The sequence below is a fragment of the Haplochromis burtoni genome, unplaced genomic scaffold (assembly GCF_018398535.1).
Source record: "Haplochromis burtoni strain Fernald_Lab_line unplaced genomic scaffold, NCSU_Asbu1 Contig_38, whole genome shotgun sequence".
Lineage (NCBI taxonomy): Eukaryota > Metazoa > Chordata > Actinopteri > Cichliformes > Cichlidae > Haplochromis > Haplochromis burtoni.
The window spans coordinates 708,378-719,863 of NW_024582399.1; the positions used below are offsets into that span (position 1 = coordinate 708,378).

The window sequence follows — 11,486 nt, forward strand, 5'->3', positions numbered from 1 at the left end:
ATACTGTAAGTAAATTTAAGCACTGCATAATTTCCTGGTAATTTAGTGGAAATTAACATACATATGTACATTGCACATTTTGGGGTGTGGGCTGTATCATGGAGTGGCTTAACCTGCTTAACTATTATTACAGGAGAGGAGACACACATTATACTCCAAGTAATTTTATTACACCTTGAGTAAAAATGGACAATTGAATAATAGAGAAATCAATTATGCACATCAATTTAATAAATATCAAATAAGAATATATAAAAAAGTAAAGATGTAAAAATGTAAGTTTAAGCCACTCCAAGGTAACAAGGGGAAACTGTTTGTTTTTCCACAAAATTACCAAGAAAATAGACAGTACTTAAAATTATTGATGCAGTCCTTAAAATGACTCCTTAAATTTACTTACAGTATTATTATTTAAACCTTTAAAAAAAGCATGTTAATATATTTACATTTCATTTTAAAATTAAAATGGACTAAAATTCCATTTAATTACACCCTTAGTTGCATGATGTATTATAAAGTGGTACCTACCTTTAAAAAAAACAAGACAGCAAACAACCTCTACACACAAAGAAAGTGGTACATTTTAATGGGAACACATTCATGTTTTTATTGAATAAAATACTCAATACAGCTGGTGTTACTGTTTCTCCCTGTATGTACATCCAAAGCAGTGCAGCAGATCTTGTTCAGCGCACCTGCATGCTCCAGTCACTCTCTAAAGCAACCGCTTTAGCAAGCTTTAAGACGCCCAGCTGGGTCTTAATCAACCACTCTGATGTGATAAGGCATATTAGTTCATTAGCAGTGTAGCCATGTGCCTACAGTGTAAAAATGTCTCAATACTGTCTGGAACAGATATATTACTAAGATTTATCATATAAGGACAAAGTGTTTGCACATGTTTATTCTGCAATAAATATTGAGCATATATATATGTATATAGAACACAATGTCAAATGTACAGGGATGTAAGTTAAAGTAAATATTTCCAAAGAGGAAGGGTTTTGTGCATTTTGTGGGCATGAGTGTGAGTGAGTATTAAGCTGCTGAACTTAAAAGGGTTGTGCACGAATTACATCCCAGGTGTACTTCCAGCTCACATACATACAAACCCTACTTTACTAGAGAATATTTACAGCTTCCTCTTTCTGTACGTCTCTATCCAGGAATTTAAAGCTCCCAGTATCAAAACACAGCCACGTAACGTGTCAAATGTCATGTTTCAATATATAATATATCATATAATATTCAGCTTATAGATCTATTTTTTTTTCCATAAAGAGTATAAAACACAGCTGAAGATGGTGACACAAGATAGGTAGCATTTATGACGTCAGGATCTGATTGGCTGAGACTGTGTGACCTCATGTCACAGTTACATGGAGTCAAAGTCATGGTCGTTGGGATCGATGATCTCAGGAGTCATGACTCTGCCCATGAAGAGGATAGACCCTGGAGGAAGACAAAAACAAAAACGTATCCCTTATATGTACCAGCTTACTTAAAATATGTATTTTGTAGGTGATGCATAGACGCACAAACCACAGATTACTTGTATTTTCACACACAGAGATTCACGCACCTGTTCTCCTGTTTCTGATAATGAAGAAGAATGGGTGATCAGCCATGACCTGTGGGTACAGGACCAGAGTCCTGGTCAGGGCAATCATTCCTAAGAAACGGGGGGGGGGAAGAAACATCAACATTTATTCACAACAAAATGCCATGCATTTAGTCATGTGTGGACTAAAACACAAAAATCTACCTGAACCAACAGCTCCCTCTGCCCCCTCCTCTGTCACCTCCAGGTAGGCCTTCTGCACCGCTTTCCCAATGTACAGATCCTCAACATCTGGATAATGTACACAGAAAAAACACAGCACTTTATAAGATGTATGCATATCTATGCTGAGGTCTAGAATATATCCTGTTACTGACTGAATCAGGATTGCAAGCCAAACATCTGGGTCACATCAAGTCACAAGCATTGGTTAGAAACTATTCTTTAGCCAATGATTGCTTTTTAACACTGCCCCCAGTTATCTACCAGCCTGTCTGAACAGAACGTGTCCTCTGAGTAGATATTTGGCTGAGGAAGTGTTAGCAAGCGCAAGATGTGCCCGAATTCAGTACTGCCTACTCTGTTTCACTATACATCACCAACTCCACCTGATAAGAACAAGCGGTCTTGAGCTAGATTGATAATCCTGAGGGAAACTGACATTATAAAGTTGTTTCAAATAATAAGTAGTTATCAGTTTAGCTGAATATTACTTATGTGTCCACGTTATTTACCCTGACATATTTATGTCCCTATTTCTTTGCCTCTGTGGATCTACCTGTCTCACTCTGTGCATCTATTTTTAACAGATGACGTGACAGCTCTGACCTGCCCACTCAGTGCCAGTTACCTTGGTTACCTTGGAAAGTACTGAAGGCTATTTCACTGCTCCCCAGAAGAACAAGTAAATGTTACATGTTAAATGTAACATTTACTTGTTAAATGTTACATACTGAAGCGTTTTAGAAGTTTATGCGCTTCATTTTTATGCCTCACCTGTCATGGCAGAGAGATCAGCATTGTTGGTGAAGATGTTCTTTATTCCCAGTTCCTGCAGAGTGTCCTTCAGATCGATCTTCTGCTCCACCTTAAACCTGAACAGGTGACGTTTGACTTAGAGTTGAGTTTGGGATTCAAAAAGGGGACTATATAATGTAAATGGTCTAAAGGCGCAAAGGTGACAGATGAAGCTAGCGAAACATACCACAACATAAGTGAGAGGTGGTGAGTGGACTTGCACATATATAAAAGTCTCACCTCGGTAGGTAGACTTCCACCTTCTGTCGTTTGACATTGTTAGCCCACTCCTCCAGCAGCGGCGCTTTAATGATGGGCTCCAGGGAGGCCAGAGGCACTTCCTGCCGAGGAAGAACGATCATCATGGACATGTCCTCTCCCTCGTAGGGCATTTCCAACACCTGGTACACACCGCCGGCCTCCTGTGAGCCGTCACTGAATTCGCCTGATAGGGAGGAAACATACAAATCTGTGGGTATTGATGGATATATGCGAAAGCTTGCACGCTCATATTGTATGTGCTGGTGGCCCCCTGTAATGGGTTTGTGAAGTTCACTGAGGAGGAACATTTACAAATGGAAGCACGCTGAGGCGCAATGATTGGCTGTATTGATTACAGAGTGCGTGTGGTCATTTCCCCCAATGCTTTAATTAAAAACCACTGACGCTTAACTTCAAAGGCTTTGCTTACACTTTGTGTGAAAATGGATTACATCCATTGTATACTGTATGTAGTCGCCTAGTACTAACAGCACCCTGTTGAAAGCCCAAGAAAAATTCAGTTATGCAGTGAAAGTGAGTGTGTTTGACTATGTCTTTCAGTTAAATGCCCCCCCCCCCGCCGCACAAATATGATCATGACTTTCTGCAGGTGGAAATTAAACCAAGTAAGCCTGTAAAGTATAGCGGTAAAAAACAATAGTGAAACAAAAACACCTCAGTTTATATCAATAAAGATGTGTAGCTGCATAGCAGAGACCACCCTCACTAACTTCTAATGCACACCCAGTCATTTTGTTTCATAAGCCTTAAATATGACAGAAACTGGCTTCAGGGGTAATTCCTAGTAGGCTTTTAAGGGGTAAAGAGTTCAATCTGAACATGCTGCTTAGATTTTGGAGTATAAGATAAAGTCTATGAAGAATTTGATCCCATTCTTTGCACACAAATCTTCTTTTGAAGCTGCTTTAAAGGGGAAAATTACAACAAAAAGACTGAACACCCTTCATTAAGTGAGCATTCTTGCTGTTAGGGAAGCAGCCACGCAGCAGATAATGTGGCCTCCCGAAACATTTTACTTAACCAATATGATTTCGCTTCATAATGCACAATCACACTCTGTGGATCGTGCTGCAGAAAGCAACCATTTCCCTAAGGACCTGTCCTTGTTTTGCAGCTCTCAAATATGCCATATCCACACCCATCCACACATGCACAAATTTCCTTGATCCTGTGTATGTGAGCATGTGTGAATGTAGGTGTGCGCGAGCATCCTCGCTGCAGTCGTACACAGACGGGACCAAAATAACTGAAATGCACCAGCGTTTGCAGCAGAGCCATAAGACTGTGATGCGACTGTTTTTGGCAGTACGGCAGACTAAGAAAGATGCGGAAGAAACAGATGAGAGTCAGTCACATGTAACAGCACAGCAGACAAACTGCAGGGTTCTGTGCAGTATTGCATCTCCCAGCAAAACAGAAATTTACCGTGTATAGTACATCTAAGCTCTGGAACTTAAAGACAGCATAGATCCAGAGAATAAACCAATGGCACCTACGTCGATTTAGTTACATAATAACTAAACTGTAACATCACAACTTGGTTACAAAAAAATTACTACTGCATTGTGCAAAACAGTGTGCATGTTGCAACATAATGACAAAGACTTAATAACAGAAGTCAAAAAGTCTAATCAGATTTCTGCAGATCATTACATTTAAGCAAAAAAAAAACAAAAAACAAAAAAAGGAATATAAAAGTTTGGGTTGCTTTAATGGTATTAGAACTAGACACAGATAAAACATCCTCCAGAGGCTAACAGAAAAGAAAAAAGGACATATGCTGAACAACAAAAAAAAAAGAAAAAGAAAAAGAAAAGAAATCAACACACTTAAAAAGAAAACAAAGCAAAAGCCTCCCTTTATTTGTACCTTCAAAACTAATATAGTAGCGCACAGCTTAGCACAGACTGTGACAATTAAGTGCTGATATTTCTGACACGAAAAGCTTTCAAAACCTCCACTAAGTTGAAAAGACGTACCAGCGGTGTCTGTGCGAGTGAACAGAATTTTAACCGAGCTGAAAACAGGAGCCTATTTCAGGGAATAACACTCGACATGACATACGAATATTTTACAACAAAGATTAACATTTTAAATAACCTCAGGAAATATGAGCTGAAAATCAAGGCCTGCGGAGAAAATGCCACGAGTACAAATCTAAAACTGCAAACATACACACACACTGTTCTTTCCTACCATAGTAGAAGTCTCCCTGCTGGTACATCATGAGTGTCTGGACTTCAGAGCCGTCATCTCTGCTGAAGGAAAAGGTCCTGGTGTTCTCCGGCCTGAACTGGTTTTTCCAGGAGCCTCTGAAATAAACTGCGTTCACCAGGGTCAGACGGGTCACGCTGCTGAAGTCATCGGCTGAGAGCAGAGCCCGGATTTTACCTGGAGGGAGAGATTTGTACGGTTTGTTTAAAACACCTTGGTTTCCAATAGCACTAAGACAGCCCCCTACTGAGGTGGTTTTTAGCATGTGGATGCAATTACATAAAAACCAAGGTGTTGCAACTGCTTTGACAATGTACCATGTCAGCAGCTCATAATTGGATTGTTGTTGTCTGAAGAAGAAGGTGCACGCATACACCATGCTCTTGGTTAGCAACGTGCATGGAGGCTACTACCATTGCTGTATGTTTAAATCCATTACTCCAGACTCCTAAATATCAGGCAGATTTTAACAGAGGATAGCTGTATATCTATCAGTATGCATTCATTCAGTCTCTTTAACAGCATCCCCACTTTTTCCCCTCTCTCTGTAACTTACTGTCGGTGTGATTCTCCACCCATTTGTTGATCTGCTCAGCCACGGCAGACGATTCGCTGAAGTCAACCGTTTCCACGTCAGCTCGGAAGTACTTCTTCATCAAATGCAGAAACTCTGGGTTAAAGGTGACATCTTCCTGCAAAAACAGGCTGTTGGCAAATCGGATCACATAGTGGCTGTCATCATCCAACAGGGCCGCTGTCAGGTTCTGGAGCAAGGAGAACTCGACACCTGGAGAACAAAAGGACAGACACACGTTCTTACTTTAGACATTATTTAAAAGCTTTGAGCATCACATGTGCTGTTATACAAGATCATTTGAAAAAATACATATTCTAAAAATCCAAGATTTTTTAAAATTTGTCCGACCCACAGAGGGCAGATTTCCTCTTTGCACCAGTCCATCTTAAAAACGCTTCATCACAGAGAAAATGGAGGCATTTTAAAAATCTTTTTACCAACAACGGTTCCTGTGAGTTACACTACAAAACCTTATTTATTTTAAATGCGATGTCTGAAGGTCCACAGATCATAGCCTATCAATATCACTTCATCTCTTGTGTCCAGGTCCTCTGAATCTTTTAATTCTATTATGTACTATAACGAATAAAACCCCCAAATTATTTTATCTTATTTTGACAAATTTTCTCCTTAAATTATTGATCCAATCTTTCCGGTGAACCTCTCCCCATCCCCCACCCAGGGGAGGCTATGACTCAGTCGGTGGAGCGGGTCGTCTACTATTTGGAAGGTCAGTGGTTTGATCCATGCCTTCTCCAGCAACGCGATAGATTAGCGACCTGTCCAGGGTGTACCCCGCCTCTCGCCCTATGACAGGTGGGACAGGCTCCAGCCTTCCCCTGTGACCCTGAATTGGATAAGCGGAAGAAAATGGATGGATGGACGGGAAGACACTGAACCCAGAGTTACCTCCGATCCATCCATCAGAGTGCAAATGAATGTTAGGTTCAAAGAACGCATAAATGGTTGACTGAGGCTTGTAGTAAGAGCTTTGAGTGGTAACATAGAGTAAAAAAACAACTTCAGCTTATAAATAATATTCTATTCTATAATATATTATTTTTGCACCATAGCAATAGATATACAATACAATATCTAACTGTTTCAATCGTTCATGTGTATAAAGGTGTATAAGAGAAGGAGAGCCCCTGAATCCTACTCCTCTTGTGTAAAGAAATACATTTGCATTTGTTGTGTCAAAGACTCATCTCCACTCACTTACTCCTGACCTTGACGTGTGTGTGAACTGCTGCTTATAAACACGTTTCACCTGGCAGCAGATGGCTGAATCCGACAGCCTGTCGTATCTCCTCTAGTGAAGCCCCCCTGGCTCCCAGCTCCACCATGCCCAGGGCCACGGCCACGCTCAGTGGGGAGAAAATGATGTTGTCTTGACCCCCTGCTGCCTGCAGCCTTTGGTACAGTCTGACCGAGAACTCTGATGTAGTGTCCTCTGGAATGTCCGCCGCACGGCAACCGTAGCCCGGCAACAGGATGGAGAGGAGGAGGAGCGGGGACAAAACGTCCAGGATCAACATCGCAGCACAGACCACAGAGAGCTGAGTGAAAGAGGGCGGGTATGCAGTGGATTGAAAGAAAAAGAAAGATGAGAAATTTATTATGAAGATTGAGAGAACGGTGGGATAAGAGGAGCAAGGTAGAAGGAAAAAAGAAGGAGAGGCAATTAAGTTGAACAATATGTTTGAAATATAGATGGAGAGAGCCAAAGATATATGGAAGGATGGAAAAAAGGAGGATGCAGACATATAGATGAGAGAAAATTATTAGGAATAAGAAATGTGGTCAAAAGTAGAGTTTAGATGGGACAGAGAGGCAAAGGTAGAGACAACAACACGCAGGAGAGATAATGTGATAAAGCAAAAAAGATTATTGAGCGGGGGAGATGAAGGACAAGAGGATTTTTGGAAGAGACAGACAGAGATGAAAGACACAGTAGAGATGTAGGATGATGAATAGGGCGAGAGAGAGTTAGAAAACATCTGTCAATCAACCAGTCTGCCCATTTTAATTTTACGGGGGAATAAAAAACAAATACATGTATACAAATACTCACTGTGCCAAATTCCCTCCTCCTTAAATCACAGTAAAGTACTGTCAGCTAGACATCGCATGCACTGTAATCTACAAAAACACTTCCTTACTCTAGAAAAATGTTTTATACTATGATGTTACTGTAACATTCAGTGTAACAGTCAGAGCTGAGGTGCTACAGGAAGTTTATACCTGCTTCTAAATTAAATCGACCAAAAGCGCTATAAGAGGCAGTAGGACTCTTGCAAAGGTAATGTATCATTATCCTAAGATGTACAGTAGATATCATGATGTTCAGTGTTACATGGTAGCAGAAGTCATCCGAGAAATGGAAAAATACTGTTAAAATGTATGAAAAAGAACGAAAGAGGCCATGACACATACAGTACATGTGTGAAGCTGACTACAGTGAGTACTGCTATTCAGAGCACATCCACTAAATGAACTTCTAAATATTTCATGGCCATTCTTATCATCTTGAGTAAAATCAGCTTCTTTCCTTTAAAACATGCTTTGCACTGTGCGTTTTGAAGGTTTCTGATGTGAACGGGCAATTTTCCTTCCGTTTGTGGAGAGTAAGTGACTTGGAAAAAGGCCTTTACCTTCCCCCCATCCTCCATCCTTCCCCTTATCTTGCCATGCCAACAGTTCTGGCCCTCTTTTCCCCTCCTGCTCTTATCCATATTTAATCCTGTCCTCACCACTCCTTTCCTCTCTCCCTCTCTCTTTACATCCCCAGATTGATGGGGAGTATGCGCACACACACACACACACACACACACACACACACACACACACTAACTGTGGCGCTCTTGTTGCCAAGCAACATTGTTTTTTGCTGGCCAAACAGAAAAAAAAAATCGAGTGATCATTTCCATAAACATGGAGGAAGTTATCAGGTGCAGGGCGCGTGAGATAGAGAGCATTTGTTTTGCTGTTTGTCTCTCTGTTGTGCTGTTACTATTATAGGTTGTATAAAGGGTTCAATTAGCAGCCCGGCTGGAATCTGCTGGCTGCACATGCGAGATGGCAGGTGTTGGTGGTGACAATGTACCTGAGTGTCAACAGCATAAACAATGGGCAGCAGCCAGAAAATTAGTGCCCCACTCTGCTGTGTCCTGTTCTTTCCTCTTCTCTGCTCTGGCATGTGGCAAACAATCTACCTTCCTGAAATGAACCGGTCCAGCCCTGCTACACTGTTATATGCACTTTACTGTATCTGCTGCATGCTTCATGTACCACTGTCCTCCACTGTGATCCAACAGCTACCTGATCACAGTGGATCAACATGTTCCTGTAATACTATTTCTTTTACTCACAATCTGAAGGTAAAAACAGCTCACAGAGGGGGAAAAGGAAAAAAAGTAACTTTTCTTTGGTTTAGAAAAATAAAAAGAACACAAGCGTTCTTTTAAAAGATTTAAACCATCAAAAGAAGAAAGAGGCAGAGAAGAGAGTGAGTTTCACAGAAAAGGAAAATCAGAGAGTACTGAAAGACTTAAATAATGGAAATAAATGAACAAAAATTGCGAGCCTCAACCTTCAAGTAACACCCCAGATTAAACCAGTACAGTTGAACGGGCCTGCTTATATTTTACACCGTACTGTTGCTCTCATTCCTGCTGCAAACTGCACACCACCACATGTCACTTCCTTCTCAGGTGACACTTCTCAGATGACAGTCGAGAACTTGTCTTGTACTCTGGCATTGCAGGGACCATGAAGCCTGGTGGATTTGCATCCATCAGTCTGAGCAAATGGAAATTTATTTGACTTTCCAATTTTCCTTCACACGCAGTCACCTCCAGAATCCCTTGTCACTTACACTTTGCTCTCCATGTAACCAAGTAATACACTCAGGGGAGACTTTATTAGGTACACCTGTTCAGCCAATCACATGGCAGCAACTCAATGCATTTAGGCATGCAGACACAATATTAATTGGTTAGGTGTTTGCAGTTTTAGTATACAATCTGATTGCCTTGATCATATTTAAAATATCACAGTTGCCAGCTGAGAGTCAATGAATTAACCATTAGCTGACCCTAAAAAGACACTGCTGATTGCCTGTGTAACCAAAGCCTAATACAGCTCATTATAGTGTCCCAACGCTCCCAAACCTATTAAAAACCCATCAACGAGCCACACAATCATATCCAGTAACATGCTGCTTCACTAAAGTCAACATGGACACTGTTGCTTACTTATTTTGTCTCAATACCACACGCACTGTCACCCTAGAGCAAGAAACACATATTAGTCCACAGCTAAAAATAGTCCCCAGCCGATTCACAATTTACTCCTATTTAAGCAACCTTTGCCCAGCGGGTTTGAAGAATGTGACTTTTTGCTTTTTGTTTTACATTTTCAGTTAAAACGAATGTGCTCCAGGCCGACATGCACACTGACATGCTGTTGGTTTGTGTGCTTTCATTGGATTTGGTGACAGTGACTCTACCATTATCCTTTAATGTTTTCATTCATTATGGTCAACAAATGCAGAGTGAAAACACCAAAATGTGAAAAGAAATAAATGCATTAAACTAGCTGTATATAAACGGTGGGTACGGCCTTGAACATCAACTTCAAATAGACTTAAAAAAAAAAAAAAGATTAAATGACTCCTTGAAGGCTCGACGCTGATGTATTTTGTTAATTACACCATTCGTTACATGCACACCTGTTCTCAGATATCATGCTGTAAGTCTGACACTACAGAGAGCAGAGAAGTCCAGAGAAAGTATAAGGGGCCGAGGGAAAGGAGGGGGCGGCTGGCACAGATGTAAATGGAGATAATGTTCCTGACCTTCTGAGCTGTGGGAGCTGAACTTTCCTCAGACAGTCAGCCTTGTTTTCTGTAAGGAAAGATCCAGCCATGCAGTAAAGTCGGGGAAAGCAGTGTAGAGTGCAATTGTGCGCGCACCTCATTGTGTGTGTGTCTGCATACAAGTGTGCATGTGTGAGTGGATAATAACACCATGGGTGGCTGGCTTTTTACTTGTAACATCGACACCATTCTGACCTTTTTCGGCTGAGGATCCCACACTCTTCCATTTTAACCACTGACAACTATGAGACCAACTTCGGCGCTGATCTTCTCAAGTGGGTCTCCCAGTATGCCACCCAGGTAATCCAGGAAAGACAACACCCAGCTACACATAATGTCCTCTCGTGACTGAAAGAACCTAATATGTCAGAAAATCCTTTATGGTTTAAGTTGCAAGACTTTAATCCTGATAACTGAATGAATTCTGTGCAATTAAACTCGGTGGCCTTTAAAGGCAGCCTTTAATCTCTCAGTGTAATCCTAATTCTCAGACAAAACAGATCGGCAGTTGACATTTCCACAATTAAAGCATGACGTCACCCAAAATCACAGCACGTAGGTTAATCCTTACTGCCATTTAAACCCAACACCTTGAGGTGGCACGCTTCGGAGACCGGAGGAATTTATTAAACATGAACATCCTCATTCACTGTTCAAATCCACACACACACACACACGTTTCCACATGCAATTCCAAGACAAGGTTTCTACGGCAACTACAAGTGATGGACATTTTTTTTTCTCTACCCTCTCTTTCTCCTTCTGTTTAGGCAGATATACATTTTATGAATCTGTTCAACAATTTCGATCTTCACTAACCTCGTCTCTTTGCAAGAACTCTGCGCACCAGTTACAGTTCTGTCACGTAAAACTGTTTGGTACAAACTAGAGATGGACCGATCCGATATTACGTATCGGTATCGGTCCGATACTGACCTAAATTACTGGATCGGATA

The 11,486-nt window shown here is 41.1% G+C and overlaps 1 protein-coding gene across 1 annotated transcript in view; it reads right to left on the reverse strand.

The window, feature by feature from the left end:
* Positions 1-577: 577 nt before the first annotated feature.
* The window catches only part of serpini1 (serpin peptidase inhibitor, clade I (neuroserpin), member 1), a gene marked incomplete at its 5' end in the record, with an annotated part of 19,973 nt that continues 9,064 nt past the window's right edge, over positions 578-11,486 (reverse strand). The window contains 8 exon segments of the mRNA XM_005920123.3: positions 578-1,452; positions 1,583-1,672; positions 1,766-1,852; positions 2,558-2,655; positions 2,819-3,023; positions 5,057-5,251; positions 5,631-5,861; positions 6,922-7,210. Of these exon segments, the coding sequence (XP_005920185.2) occupies positions 1,376-1,452; positions 1,583-1,672; positions 1,766-1,852; positions 2,558-2,655; positions 2,819-3,023; positions 5,057-5,251; positions 5,631-5,861; positions 6,922-7,210 (1,272 nt within the window).